The sequence below is a fragment of the Narcine bancroftii genome, chromosome 2, assembly GCF_036971445.1.
Source record: "Narcine bancroftii isolate sNarBan1 chromosome 2, sNarBan1.hap1, whole genome shotgun sequence".
In the NCBI taxonomy this organism is placed as follows: Eukaryota; Metazoa; Chordata; class Chondrichthyes; order Torpediniformes; family Narcinidae; genus Narcine; species Narcine bancroftii.
Window position 1 is genome coordinate 8,594,749 of NC_091470.1, and position 16,420 is coordinate 8,611,168.

The 16,420-nt window shown below is 45.0% G+C and overlaps 1 protein-coding gene across 7 annotated transcripts in view; it reads right to left on the reverse strand.

Moving 5' to 3' along the window:
• Positions 1 to 16,420, reverse strand: part of jag2b (jagged canonical Notch ligand 2b) — a 229,531-nt gene that overhangs the window by 58,855 nt on the left and 154,256 nt on the right. For all 7 annotated transcript variants that reach the window (XM_069915743.1, XM_069915746.1, XM_069915742.1 and 4 more), the window contains exon 6: positions 1,725 to 1,855. In XM_069915743.1, coding sequence (XP_069771844.1) covers positions 1,725 to 1,855 — 131 coding nt within the window. The remainder of the gene's footprint in view (positions 1 to 1,724; positions 1,856 to 16,420) is intronic.

Here is a 16,420-nt window from a genome sequence, read left to right on the forward strand (position 1 = left end):
CAGCGTTCATGGAGAGAAATGGTCAACGCCTCCGGTCTCTATCCGATGAAAAGACCAGACTCAAAATGCTGTCGAACCATTTCTGCGCATGAAAACTCTCTGACCTCCCAATGATTCTATGTTGGCTCAGGATTCCAGAATTTGTAGTCTTTGTGTTTCTCTAGAGTTCCTGATATCAATACATAAAGTATCACTTAGTCCTCAGATCCCCTTTCAAACTCTTTCCACTCACCTGAAACCCATGCCCTCGTCTTTGCTTCTACCACCACAAGGGCACGATTCAGACTCTCTACCAATGCCTTGCAGAATCTATCAGGTCACCCTTTAGCCTCTTTGCTCCAGAGAAACCAAGTCCAGCATAACCAATATTTCCTCCAGTTCCAGGCAACATCCTGGCGAATCTTCTCTGCACTCTCTCCAGTACAATCACATCCTTCCTACTGTTTGATGGGGAAGAGGAGGAAATATGCAAAAGGATGCAATTAAAACAATCTGGATTTTGATACTCAAATCCTTAAAACCACACATGAAAAAAATGTGTTAAATGGAAACATGTGCGTGACATAATTAGCCATTACGGCATCTCCTCAAAGGAAGGAAACAAGTCAGCCCTGCAATTTCAATGAGGTATAATGATGGGTGTGCTGAACATTCAGTCAGGCTTCCTGTCGAGGACTAGCGTGGAAAACTGAGTTGCAGAATGCCAGAGTGGCTGGCCAGGGCAGAATGGGAGCTGGGCAAAACCATGAACTCTGGAGAGCTCCACAAAATGGTCTCAGGGCTGATGCCTCAGTTAGGCTGGCTTATTTGCAGCAGATGAATTTGGTTCCAATCTCTAGATCCAAGCAAGAACAGTTTTCTTCCTGCAGTTATCAGGCTTGTGAATGCACTTCTCAGTGTTAAAGATTATGCCCTGGCACTGTTTCTAACATGCTCTCCACACCCTGCACTGTTTGACACTGTAACCCTACTCCCTTTGCTATTTGTCATTATTACCTGCTGTACGAGTTGATTTGCCTGGATAGCACACAAAACCGAGCTTATTATTGTATCCCGGTGCGCATGTCAACAATTCAATTCAAATAGTCCTTCCCAAAATCCTCCATCTTTGCTCTAACTCACCATCTCTATGAGTACAAGCTATTCCTTTGTCTTGACCAAGGGTTCAGACCCGAAACGTTGACTGACCCTTTCTCCCCATGGACGCTGACTGACCCGCTAAGTTCCTTCACCAATTCCTTGTCTCTTTCACTTCCTCACATTGTTTGTTCCCCACTAACAAGACCCACACGTTCACCCTCATGTTCTGTGTGGGTGTGAATGCCACATCCTCACCACACACCAGTGAAATTGTTTCCCTGGGGTACTTCATGGGATTTATTAGTGACCAACATTTATGTACTCTAGTGGGTTAGTCCATCAGCAAGGCATACAGAGACTTTATCCATAGAGAAACACAAGAACACCAGACACTGGAATTGTCTGCAACCAATGGGCCAGAAAGAAATACCAAGTGTTGATAATGGCTCCTGACCCGAAAAATTGACTGACCAGATCTACCCAAGGACTGTGTTTGGACTGCTGAGCCCCTTCAACCTTTCACAGTTTTCTTCCCCCCCCCCCCCCAAGTTTCACTGGGTACACCTCAGAGGAATGGGGCACCCTACTGGGAGTGTTCGTCAGTATAATCAGCACCTCCCCACGCTGTACTCTACCAGTTTTACCTTTGTCGCAGAGTAGACCACCCCAGTTGGTATCACAGTGGCACTTCCATGGTTCCACGCACGTTCCGTGGACACAACCTGGGTAGGGGACACACTCATCGCAAAACTGCCCTTGCCATCCATACATGCACCTGAAAAGTGGGAGTGGAATCAAATTAGAACTTTGGATACAGAGGAAATTCAAGTACCTTCAAGCTACAACATTCTGTTTGATCGTCATTGCATCAGTGGCTGTACCCCTGATCTGTTCGAAGGCTGTGACTTGAAATCTTGCCCAGTGAAGATTCAACTGAAGCCCAGTCCACCCACTAAGACACTGTCTCAGAAGACCTTTCTGGACCATTCATAATGCCATCATGAAGAAAATACATCAGTACCTCTACTTCCTCAGGAATTTGCAGAGGTTTGATCTGTCATTGGAAAGATTGGCAAACTTCTACAGATGTGGAAAAAGGGCTGACTGTTTGCATCACAGCCTGGTATGGGTTTGGCACCATCTCCTCGGAGTGGAAAGCCCTGAAAAAGATAGTGGTTGCAAACCAAAACTCTCCCTGTCGTCACAAAAACGGAACGCTGAGTCAGAGAGCAGTTGCAATGATGAGAGATCCACAACACCCAGGATGAGCTCTGTTCTACTGCTGAGAGAAGTATAGGTGCCGCCAGACTTGTACCACCAGGTTCAGAAACAGATGCTACCCCTCCACCATCGGGGTCCTGAATTTCAGACTCACTACAGAGACTCATTTAAAGACTCTTAGTTTCCTCATTATTTATTACTGAATATTTATTTGCAGTTTTTCAGTCGGTTTGTTTATATTTCTTTCTTTTGCATACATTTCTTTCTTCTTGATTACAGTTTACAGTGAGCAGTAATTAGAAATTCTGCCTGGCCCACAGGAAAAAGAATCTCAGAGTTGTATGTGATGTCTTGTACACAACCCGACAATAAATTTGAAATTTAACTTAGAGATCAGTCTCCAGCATGGAGAACTCAGGTAGGACCATGACACAAAACGATGGGTTTAAGGTCTTGCAGTGGCATTCATTTGTTTTCTTGGTTGATGCAAGGCTGCAATTAGATGGTTGTGCCTTATCAAGCCTCTTTCGCCATTCAATAAGATTCAAATATTTCAAATTTCTTTACAGCGCGGTAGAAGCTGATTCTGGCCATTTTATCCCTTGTTGTCTAATTTCACCCAAACTAACCTACAACCCCAGTACATTCTGGGAGAAACCAGAGCCCCCGAGGAAACCCCATACACAAGGGGAGAGCTTACAAACTCCTTACAGACAGCACTGTGTTCGAATCCAGGGCTTGGTGCTGTAATAGCATGGTGCTACCCAAGATCATGGTCAAGGACTCAACTCTATTCCCCATGACCCCAACCACCTCATTACTCAAACACCTATCCTCAGCTTCACTACATTTCATGAGGCAGCCTCTACTGCTTCCCTGGGCAGAGAACTCCTCTTTGGGCAAAGCACTCCCTCATTTGTCTTAAATCTACTCCCCGCATCGAGGTGAAGTCCCCTAGTTCTAGTCTCACTCGCCAGTGCAAACAACCCTCTTGGTTCTATCTCATCTATTCCTTTCATAATTTTATTTTTGTAATGTATTACTCTATAATTTTATAACTCAACCTGAATGAAATCAGTCATGTGAGAAGACAGACTTGGATTTTATAGTCATACCACAAAGAAGCAGTCTCTTTGCCCTACCATTAAGTCACCAGTTACACCAATCCCAGTTGCCAGCACCTGCCTTCCATACCTTGGCAGTTCAAGATATGGTTCAGAGTTTTTGGAGTACAGAATGCAAAATGAGTTAAACACTGCAAACACTCACAATGCAAGTGACCGATACCCTGTTTGACTTGTCTCTCACAGTCCTTTATTCATTCTCTTCAAATACAAAGCATTTATCCATTTCAAGTGGAGTCACTGTTAAACACAGGTTGTGGAAACTCGCTGTGCACATTGGATACTTCGAAATGGGACGATTTATCAGTGCAAACAAACACAAACTTGTTGTTTTAATGGGTTACTGGAAGCACAGCAGAAGTAACACACATTCCACTCCATATTCTTAGCTCACCTTCAGAACCTCCCCCCCCCACCCCCATCAGCACAGAACAGTGGAGGCCTGGGACAGATCACCCACAATCACACTGAATTGAGAGGGTAGCAAGAGGGGCCAAATGGATGTTGCCTGGATTGGAGGGTATGAGTTATTCAACATAGGAGCAGAAAAAGGCTATTCAGCCCATTGTGTCTGCCCCACCATTTAAATACGAGCTGAAGTTGGATAAACCTGATTTTTCTCTCTCTGGATCATTGGGAGGTGATGGGAGGCCTGAGAGAGGTTTATAAAATTATGAGAGGCACAAATAGGACAGAGGATCAGATACCAAAAGTCGTGCATTTCAGGTGAGAAGGAAGTTTCAAAGGAGATATGTGGGACAAATTTGTTTTTACACAGTGTGATGGGTGCCTGGAACAGGCTGCCAGGAGTTGAGGTGGAAGCAGATACAGTAGTCATGTTTAAGAGGCTTCTAGATAGACATGTAAATCAGCAGGGAATGGAGGGATAGGGATCATGTGCAGGCACCATAGAACATTACACAACAGGCCCTTCTAGTCTGTTCCAAACTATGATTTTGCCTCGTCCCACTGACCTGCACCCAAACCCGTAGCTCTCTATACCCCTCCCATCCATGTACCTGTCCGCATTTTTCTTAAATGGTAAAACTGGGTGCACATTCACCACTTCAGCTGGCAACTTGTTCCACCCTTCCACTCTGCGAAGAAATTCTCCTGAATGTTCCCCCTAAACATTTCCCCTTTCACCCTTGACCCTTGTCCTCTCGTTTCTATTTCACCTACCCCCAGTGGAAAAAGCCCATCCACATTTACTCTGTCTCTCCCCCTCATCATTTTAAACACCTCGATCAAATCTCCCCTCATTCTTCTACACTCCAGGGAATAAAGTCCTAACCTGTTGAACCTTTCCTTGTAACTCAGTTCAAGTTCCAGCATCATCCTAATAAATTTTCTTTACACTCTTTCCATTTTATTGATATCTATGGTTGAATTTGGCATTGTGTTTGGCACAGACATCAACAGTTGAAGGGCCTGTTTTTATGCTATACTGTTATACGTGGTTTGATCTAAGAAGCTTGAAGTAGACTGCCACGATCTGCCCACAGCCCAGGTTCAAGTTCCTGAAGATGCAACAATGCCTGAGTAGGTTCATTCATCCTGGGAGAGAGAAGAAAGTGAGAATCGCTCCTCTTACAACAGAGAGGGTAAGGAAAATGCATTGTTCAAATGTAAGCCTAGCAGGAATATCAGCCAGCAGAGGGTGCAAATTTTGGATAATTGGCATAAGGGACTAGATTTAAACATCTTGTGACAACCGAGACTGCACTGATTGAAAAAGGGATGGAAGTTGATACAAAAGATATTGGTACCACTATAGGGATATGCAGGAATGGAATTGGATGGCGTATCATTTAAACTCTACCCAACTAGAAGTTCTTAAAATGCAGAGGCCTTCTCATTTATGCAACCTGGTTACTGCCTCCCCAGTCAGAGGTAGGGGGTTATCTGCACCCTTGTACTGCCTTTCCAGAGTCAAGGGTAGAGGGTTATCTACACCTTCTCACTGCCTCCAGTCAGGGGAGGGGGTCTTCTGCATCATCACAGCCTCATCAGTCAGTAGTTGGGGGGGAGGGTCATCTTCACCCTCTTATTGCCTCACCAGTCTGGGGTAGGCAGATATCTACACCCTTGTACAGCCTCGTCAGTCAGTAGTCAGAGCTATCTACACCCTTGCCCTGTCTCGTCAGTTAGGAGTGGGGGTTTTCTACACCCTCCCACGGTCTCGCCAGTCAGGAGTGGGGGTTATCTACACCCTCTAATTCCACTGGAACCATGTCCCAGGAATTAACTGGGAATTTACTGGGTCAGGGTCCAGTGGAAAAGGAACACTGTCCGAACGCTGGCGTCCAATGATGTCATTTCACGCCGGGGATTAACCGCCTCTACCCCTACTCATACCCCAGCATTTGCTGACGCCAGCGTGCTGATAAAACCAGTGGAAAAGGGACAGCAGAAATTCACCCATTTCCAGTTGAAGGTAGAACACTCCGATTCCCGGGGATGAGTGTGTTCAGTGGAAAAGGAATTAGTGTCCCAGTTAAAGGTGTCCCAGTGGAAATGGCACAAAGGGCTTCCTATCCTGGGACACTGCACGGCCGATTAACTGGGATGCCAGTGGAAAAAGGGATATTGCCTCACTAGTCAGGGGTAGGCAGGTATCTGCACCCTCATGGCCTCGTCAATCAGTAGTGGGGGTAATCTGGTGAAAGGTTACTTCAGTATTGTTGCAAGGCAGCAGGGAACTATTTTTGTTGTTGGCAATGGCAGAAGTCACAGCTGTCTTGCTCCGTCATTCTGGGACAAGGTATTTTAAGCCATCTTCTCGCCGAGACCAGAACTATTGTAGTCTTGATGTAGGGTTACTACAGTCAGGCTCAAGCTGAACGGACTCGCAAACCAAAATCACTCATAAACCAGTCAGATGGAGAAGAGATATTCCATATAATCAATTGCAACCAGATGAGTGGAACGTTTGCCGCTCATATACCATGTTGAAACCCAAGGACCAAGGTTTACACCTCTGGCAGCTTCACTCCATTTAGAGGCCATGGTTTTAAGGAGTGAATCATATGACAGTACTGGTTCAATTTGTACTGCACCCTCCAACAATATGAAAACAACCCAATCCGCTTCGCAGATGCGCCGGCGGAGCTATGACGTGGACCACTCAATGGGCTACGAGGGTAGCTGACCAAAGCTTGCGCCAAGAGGCAGAGAGATTAGCAAATTCATTGGTGGAACTCAGCAAGCCACGCAGCGTCAGTGGGGCAGAAAGAATGGCCAATGTTTCAAGCCAAAACTCTAATCGAAACTCCTTACTTGTCTCAATGAAGGATTTCAGCTCAAGATGTCAACCATTCTTTTTATCCCACTGATGCTGCTTTGACCTCCTGAGTTCTTTCAGGGCAGTGTGTTAACTTCAGCTTGCAGTGTCCAGCATAGTAACCAGGACAGTTTGCTGGGAGACTTGGTTAAGCCCTGTAGTAGATGGTATTTATTTGCCCCCATCAAACATTTGGAGTAAAGCCGCCCTCCAAGTTGAGGTCGCGGTCATTTAAAACCAAGGTCCTACTAAACGTGTAATAGCTCAAACAATTCAATCAGTTTCATCCTTGTAGAGTCAAAGCCACACAAGACAAAGGTATGCAAGCTATAGAACCAGCACGAAAATAGGCCCTTCAGGCCAACTTGTCCATGCCAACTAAGTGAGTCCCAGTTGCCTGCATTCGGCCCATATCCCTCGAAACCTTTCCTATCCGTGCACTTGTCCAAATATCTTTCTAATGTTATAATCGACTTCGCTTTTACCCTCCAAGTCAGCCATCTCAACCTTTTTCCCCCTCTACGAGTCTGCTCAGTTTATGAGCCCCTTTCCTTGTGGAGCAGTTAAGTTTAGATGGTTCCTTCCATACTTCTCTCCTACCGACTACAGAAAAGACATCAAAAATATTTATGTAACGTGAGATGAAAAGAAAACAAGGCTTTTACTGACATGTGCTGCGGCCCCAGTGCTTGAGCCACAATAGAACAAAAATCAATATTCCCATGACCACACCAAATACAACAGCTGAGAAATTCACCTATTACACCTGACTTGAACAGGGAGACTGGAAGAGGTAATGTTCACTGTTCCACAATTCTTTGTCCCACTGCTTATTTAATCATCCATCCAACAATTCAATCCATCAGCAGAACACAAAACAGAGGAACATTGGATGTGCGAGGGATTGGGTTTCTAAACATGATGCTGTCTCCACGAACCATCTGGCAATGGGATCAGTACATAGAGCAGGAGCAACCTTAAACAGATGATTAACTGTCAGATCAGTGTTTCCCTGGCACCCTTTGTAGGGCTAATGTTCCAGAATTAGCCGGCTGCTGCCAGTATTTTCGCCACTGGATGACATTTGTGCGAGTCCAAGCCTACTCAATGAAGTTAGCACAGGATCAGTGCAGTGGCTACAGTCTGTGCTGCCAGGGCGCCTCCCAAATTGCCCGCACAACACACAAACTGCTTGAAAAGTGCTCAGTTAACCATGCAACACACAAAACTCAGCAGATCTCTCAGCATCAATAAAGGTAGTCAATATTTTGGGCCTGAGCCCCTCATCAAGTTATGAACAAAAAGAAAGCAGGTGCCTGACTAAGAAGGGGGGGGGGGTGGGGAGAAGAGAGGAGCGAGGAACAGGCGGGGTGGGGGGGGGGGGGGGAGTGATGCAGGCTAACAGGTTAGGATAGAACAGAGCCTAGGATAGAACAGAAAAAGCTGAGCAGGGGGAGGGGACAGATCTCCGAATGGAGGGGGAAAGAAAGGTAGGGAGCTGGAGGAAAGGAGGCAGAGGGATAAGGAAAGAGAGAGATTTGGGGGAATGGGTTTAATGGAAACCGAAGAAGTCGATGTTTGCGCTGTCCGGCTGAAGAGTGGCCAAATGGAATATTGGCTGTTAACCCATACAGTTAACAATGACATGTTAAGAGTTTCGATTGTCACTCCAGCAAGTTTTCTTTCTCTCCTAAGTGACCTGCAGGATCATTAGCTCAAATAGCACTTGATAGCACGGCCTCCTCCGAGAATGAAATGGTGCAGTGAGTGACAGATTTTTCCTTGTGTCAGGGCAACGGGATGCTAACACTTGTACAGTGATTCAGTTTCCTCTGATCAGGATGTCTTGCTGCACCTGACATCAGCAGGTTCGAAGCGGAAAAGAATCCACTTCCCATGCGGAAGTGTGAATCATTCCAATTTTGTCTGGCACTCCCCTCTCAGGCAGGAATGTCCCACTGGCCGGACCAGAGAGAGAGGAAATTGATTTGGAACCGTTGCGTTATGAGCTAGTACAGAGAGCCTAGCCAAGTTTAATCTTGGAGGCTAACATAAACTGGGCCACTGAGTTTACACACTAACCTTTAGTACTTCATAAACAGCTGCCAGCCCTGTAATCTGTTACCTGGGCAGAAATGTTTCCAAGTCGCTTGTCATCTGAACCTAGAAATATTCTAACAATGATAACAGGACAGTGGGGCTTATACTCACCACGATTACCAAGCAGTATTTGGGAACTTCGTCACCTCAAGGACTGAGGCAGTTCAAGAGAACGCCTTTGAGGATGTAAAAAAGAAATGGGAACAACAATCTGGACATGTGAGAAAGTAGAAAAATTTTGGGAAGATCTAAACCAAATATTAAATAAAATAACAGAAAACAATATACCAAAGAATCCAGAGATCTTCCTCCTAAGTAACAAAAAACAAAGAATTTGGAATTGATTTGGAGGATGCACAAAAAAGATTTGTTAAGATAGCTCTAGCCGTAGCAAAAAAATGTATTATGTCAACCTGGAAATTGGAAGATAATTTGAAAATACAACAATGGTATATAGAAATGAATAAATGTATTCCATTAGAAAAAATAACATATAGTTTAAGAAATAATATTGAAATATTCGAACAAATATGGGAGCCTTACATGAAACACAATGGAGAAAACCTACCGGGGACATTCACTACCTAAATTAACGAAAGGAGAAGGAAATGAAAAGAATTGACTCAGTGGAATTTCTTGTTTATTTTTATTGAATGACAACATTGTTTGACTGGTTTAATGTATCCTAGATTTTGTACTTTAAATGGACGGGAGGGGGGAGGTAGGGAGGGTGGGATGGGAGGAGGGGGGGGGGAGAAAATGGCACTGTATATATTTGAAAAGGAAAAAGTGTGTATCATGGTTAATGTGGTTTATGGTGTGAAAAATAAAAAAATTTTAAAAAGAGAACACCTTTGAGGACACTTAGAGATGGGGAACAAATGCTGGCCATGCCAGCATCATTCATGTACCCTATGAATGTATTGAAACAAAGGATCAATTCAAATCTGACTGGTGATTTAATCTGACTGGCTGCAAGAATCCAAATTTAATCCAAGAGAAGCTGGAGGAGACTCAGTGGGTCAGGTAACATCCATGGAGAGGAAAGGTCAGTCAGTGTTGTATGCTGGGATCCTTTGTTGGGTCTTTACCACAAACATTCTCTGACCATTTAGAACACGGTTAGCATAGCAGATAGGGCAACGCTGTTACAGAGCCAGTAACCTGGGTTCAAGTCTGGCACTGTCTGTGAGGAGTTTGTACATTCGCCCCGTGTCTGCCTGGCCTTCCTCCGGGTACTCCAGCTTCCTCCCACCGTTCAAAACATACTGGGGGCTATAGCTCAATTGGGCGACACAGGCTCATGGACTGAAAGGGCCTGTTACCGTGCTGCTTGTCTAAATTAAAATTAACAAGATATACCAAAGACAGTGTGGAGGCCGGGCCATAGTGATTGATAGGCTCTTAATTAGTCAGGGCATCAATGGGGAGAAGGCCGGAGAGTGGAGCTGAGTGGGGAAAATGGATCAGCTCATGATTAAATGGCGGGGAAGACTCAATGGGCTGAATGGTCTATTTCTGCTCCAATGTTTTATGGTCTAATTTTAACCACGGATACTGATTGATTCTTGTGTCCCTACAGCTTCTCTTTATTAAATGTAATTTTTTTTAAATTGTAAATTTAGACATACAGCACATTAATTAGGTATTCGGGCTCATGAGCCTGTGTCGCCCAAATTACACCCAATTGACCTACGACCCCATATGTTTTGGAGGGTGGGAGGAAACCAGAGGAAATCCACACAGACACATACAAACTCCTTACAGACAGCGTGGGATTCGAACCGGATCAATGACACTGTAACAGCATTGCGCTATACTCTACGCTAAACATGCTGCCCTCCTGCAGTTTTAGTGTTCCTCTAAATTTGGTCAACCTCAATTCAGTGGGAACAGGCGACCCTGATAAAGTGTGGAATTAGCTGAGAAGTGATAGGGTGGTACGATTAGTGTAGCGGTTAGCACAGTGTTGTAACAGCACCAGCGATCGGGACCGGGGTTCGAATCCCGCGCTGTCTGTACGGAGTTGGTACGTTCTCCCAGTGTCTGTGTGGGTTTTCCCTGGGGGCTCCAGTTTCCTCCCACCATTCAAAACGTACTGGTGGTAATAGATAATTTGGTGTAAATTGGGCGGGATGGACTGAAACGGCCTGTTACCATGCTGTATATTTAAATTTATTTTTTTTTAAATTGATGTGAGGTAAAAAGAAGCATCCAAATATCCTGGCAGAGGAGCTTGCTGCTTCAGTTACAGTAGATTAAAATGGCAGGGCTTCATTCTGCATCTTCCTTGTGAATCACCAAAAAGTCATTAAATGCAGCGTGCACGTGTTTCTCTCCCAAAGGTAACATTGGGAGTGAACCATCACACCTTCATTAACCATCACACTCATTTTTTAGATGCAAATCAAAAAAAGCCATTGCTATGGCGAAACAATGCAATTACACAAAGGAAGGAGACTTTCCAACATCTCTCCAGGACCTTATAGATGCACACAATACATTCAGACCTTGCCATTGTCAGAGTTACAAAATTGGACACAAGTCAGAGCTGCACATATGCAGGTTCCAATGGGAAGGTTGGGATGGGAAATCCCAGAGCTGAGGATGGAATGCGGGGGTCAGAGTAAAGTAATAGAGGGCCAAGTACTGGAAAAGAGAAGGAAATGAATCAAAGCACAATGATATGAGGGGGCACGAGCAGAGAAGGGGAAGAAAGAAATGGGCATTGAAGGCACAAGTCATGAATAGCAGCAGCAAAAGGACTGGAAACTAGTTAACAATGGCAGCACTGCCATTGTTGCAGTCGCTGGAGTAGACCTGGGAGAGACAGCGCTGCTCCAAAGGGTTCAACCACCTGATCCTAATGCCAGCGGCTCCATTAAGGCTTTTAAATGGCCTGTTAGAGGAGCCAATGGTGTATGTACATAAATTCCAACAACTGTGGGATCTGGGCTCAAGATGGAAGCGCCTGTGCTCAGCAGTGGGGGACTCAGGCACTGAAGGCTTCCTGATCACATCAGAGGTCTGTATCTGGAGCTCAGTCTGTGTGGCACCAGAGGCTAGGAAGAGATGGAGGCGAATCCACGGACACTCAATGACACTAAAGGGACTCTCTTTTGCTTTTGCAAGGGACACTGGACAACCATTAGCAATTTTTTGTCTACCTTGCAAAAGGCAATTTTGTGTAATATTACATGTTCTGTACTAGTACATGACAATAAAGGAAACATGAATCTTTCTAAGTTGCAGAGGGCTGTTGACGCAAGTTTGCAGTAACTGGTGTGTACATTTTGCTAGCAGAAATCTCCTATGCTTTGATGCTGTTTCAGGACAAAGACCAGTTCCCCTGGCACCCTGGTCACCACATGGCATTTTTAGAGCTGTGTTCCATCCACTGTGAGCAAAAAAACCAAACTGTTGAAGGAACTTAGTGGGTCAAGCAGCACCTGCAGAGGCAGAGGAAGGGTTTACGTTTCAGGACAAGATCCCGCATTGGTACAGGGTCCTGCAAATTCAAGCAGTGGGTCTAAACAATGACCTGAGATGTGGACAATGTGACTTGTTCAGCACTCCGTCAATCATCCTACAAAGTTCTCAAGTCAAGCCAATGAATCAACCCCTCCAGCTTCACATACTGAAAATCAGGTCTAATCAGCCGTATAAAACAGCAGGCAGGCCCTTCAGCCCATCATGTTTGTGCCAACCTTTTTTGTCCATCTACACTGACCCAACTTATCGGCCTTATTTGTACAGTGCCTAAATGCTTAAGATAGAGGAGTATCTATCTATCTATGGAGTAACCTAGCGTGGAACAGGCCCTTCAGCTCAACTTGTCCATGGCAACCATAATGTCCCACCCACACTAGGCCCACCAGCCTACAATTGGCCAGTATCCCTCTATACCCATCCTGAACATACACCCATCCAAATTTTTTTTTTGAACTCTGCAATAGTTCCTGACTCAACCACCTTCTTGGGCAGCTTGTTCCACATACCCACCACTCTAGATATAAATATGCAAATCCTCGGGTTCCTGTTAAATCTCTCCCTCCTCACCTTAAACCCATGTCCTCTGGTTACAGAGTCCCCTTCTCTGGACAGAGACTCTCTGTGTTCAGCCGATCTATTCCGCTCATGATTTTGTACATCTCTCATCCTCCCGTGCTCCTGGGAATAAAGCCCTAGCCTGCTCAAACTTTCCCTATAGCTCACCCCCCGAGACCTGGCAAAATCCTCGTAAATTTTCTTTTCGGCCTCTCCAGCTTCGTAACATCTTTCCTGTAGCACGGTGACCAAAACTGGAAATAAAATGCACTTGTACAATTGTACTTCTACTTAGAACCACAGAACATTGCAGTGCAAAGCAGGCCCTTCAGCCCATCTAGTCTGTGCCGAATTATTATTCGGCCTAGTCCCATTGACCTGCACGTGGAACATAACCCTCCATACCCCATGTACCTGCCCAAATTTTTCTTCAGTGTCAAAAAGGAGCCCACGTTCACCACTTCAGCTGGCAGCTCATTCCACACTCCCACCACTTTCCGACCACCATCTCCTCTGACAGCGAGTTCTAGCTATCAACGCGCACGGTTGGGGCAGCACGATTCAAATCTGCCGGTGTGTGCAAGGAACATGTTTGTACTCCCCGTGACTGCATGGAGTTTCCCCAGGTTTCTTCCCACTCTTCAAAAATGTACCGGGGGTTGAAGATCAGTTGGGTTTAATTGGGCAGTACGGGCTCAAGGGTCAGAAGGGCCTGTAACCGTGCTGTGTGTCTAAAATTAAAATTAACCACTTTTAAAAAATGATTCCCAATGTAAAGCCTTCCTCTCACCTTGAACCTATTGAATTAGTTTTGAATTTCCTTCAAAGCAGCACAGGCCTTTGTGAGCAAACCTTTGAAAAGAAAGCCATGAGAAAAGGGTAAGAAGGCTCGGCCCACATCATCCCACTCCAACCACCAACTTGGTAATGGAGGAAGTGGAGAAATAATAGAGCATTGATCATTTCGGGTCCTGAGAATAACGTGCTTAGGAAATGAGACAAAATGGGCCCCATGGTAATTTATCATGGAGAGTTGAAGGAATCATCTATAACACTGATGCCTATTCCTGCAGTGTCACGCTGCAGTGCATTTGTCTTAACGAGACAGTGTGCAGAGCCTCGTATGCATTCTTCAATATTTAATGATTCGGTGTATTATTACAGGCCTTCCTGTTCCCGCTCATCACATCTCTCTGGATGAAAGCTGGAACCAGTTCAATCTCTAAAAGGCACAAGCATATCGGGTGATCAAAGTCTTCCTGCGTTCAAGTCCCCACTGACTGCAATCTATTCACTTCGGCCATCCCATCCTCCCCCCACTACAGACCCGAACCAAGTCTGCAAAGGACGAGACTTTCGGAATAATTTTCCCTTCAGTCAGTGGCCCTGCACCACAGAATGGATTTGGGCAACAAACCAGTCGGGAGATCAATACTTGACAGGTCTGTGATAATATTCTTGCTTCACAAGGATATGATTGATAGCCTGAGCAACCAAGAGGAGTCACCTCACAGTCAGTGTATAATGGAGCTTCAGCAACATGTGTAATTGCTCCCTAAGCTGTCACTCAAACACCGTCAAGAAGAATACTTCCAAAATGTTTCTAAAAGCAAACAAAGTTTGAGCATCACCAACGGTTTTCTGACCTCGAGAAAGGATGTCATTCCACTGAGGCTCGGAAGGGAATGATGACATTCAACGAGAGAGCATCTGAAGGAATGACAGAGCCCACTCACAGCCCAGGAAATATTGATATTGCAAATAATATTCAAAATTAACTGGTTACTGATGGACGTCTCAAAATAACTTGTTGGCTGCAAAGCTGTTGGAAAAGTGAAGCACTGTTTAAATGGAGCATTAAGCAGAGACTGGGATCTGTAGACGATGCTAAGCCAAAGCTGTGTAACACCAAGCACTGTCCTCAGGGAGAAAGTTCAGCCCATCGCAACCCAGGTTATCCTGCCAAATGCTCAATGAAAAACCTGGACCTGATCCCAAAGGTCAGAATCAGAACTTATTATCATGAACAAGTCATGAAATTCACTTTTGCAGCAGGTTCATAGAGCCGACATTTAGATAAACCACCTTACAAAAAGTAAATAAAACTAGTGCATGAAAAGAGGCCGTGTCTTTGCTTCAGTGATCATTCAGGAATCTGATGGCAGAGCGGAAGAAGTTATCCTTGTACCTCTGGGTGTTCATTTTCAGGGTAGCAGAGTGAAGAGGGCATGGCCTGGATGGTGGGGGTCCTTGAGGTAGAGGCTGTTTTCTTCAGAATGGTGCCCTTTTCCAGTGAAGCTCCAACCCAGATGTTGGTCTTTATTATCCTTACTGAGAATTCAGCATTTTGCGAAGAAAAATATTGCACTTTTCAGGAGGCAGGATTTGAACATCACAAAGAACCAAGGCAGGCACCTCAAATAAATCCAAAACTCCCACCATTCATTCCCCTCTCCTCACAACCCACTGCTGAGCAAAAGCAAACCAAAATACTGGAAGAACTCAACTGGTCTTTCAGCATCCATAGGAGACAAAGCCCTTTTTACACAGAGATCCCGCAATACCGTACGGCTGTAAAGAAGACGTCATTAAACTGGCTTTGCTTTTTCATACCGAACCAAACAACGGCGACATAATGGAACTCGGAACCGAGATCACCTCTATTGCTCATTACAATGACCCCCCCCGCCCCCCACCAAATTATGCGTTCGTACCTTTTACACAGAACGGCGTGGTGCAATAAAGGCGCAATATTCCCACCTCGAAGAGGCTGTGTAAAATTGGGCTGAAGATACATTGCCGACATTTCAGGCCTGAGCCCTTCTTCAAGTTTCTTTGAAGAAGGGCTTGTTAAAGTCGCGCTTCTGTCAGGGTACAAAAAGGTACAGTAACAAACCACGAAGTCCAAAACACAGTCTTCATTGAGTCACGCCAGCGAGAATGAGGGGTACCAGTCACAGGCATTTTCTTGCCTACAAATTGGATAACATGGCTGCACATCCTCTTCCTAAAGACATGGAAATGATTTGTTGTTGGTCATTTAATTTCATGTACCAGTTATAATTATGAACATCCTTCTGGTCTACAAAAAAAGGATACATGAACATGTATCTATTCTCTGTCTGCGTGATTTCTGGTTTCCAATTTACACATGTAAATGGTAGTTTCGTAGTAATTTTAGATTCTTGGAGTTGACAAGGGTGGCCCACACTTCAAAGCAGAAAAAATGCCATTCAGGGACTGAGTGGTGCTGGACGCTGATTGCAGCCTTTAGATCCTGTCTGACAGGTAGTAGTCAGTTAGCACTATTGTGTTAAAGAGATCAGGCAGGCATTAGGATATGGCTCAGTAGAAGAGGTGAGAATTGATTCCTGTCTGGAATTCTCTCTCTCTCTCTCCCCCTAGCTTACTGACAAAGTCTGTGTGATGGTTCCTTCATCACAATTCCCATAATTAGATATTCTACAGATTCAGCCTGAAACATCGGCAATATATCTTTGTCTCCTATGGCTGCTGTGAGACCAGCTGAGTTTCTCAAGCATTTTGGTGTGTTTTTACTACAATC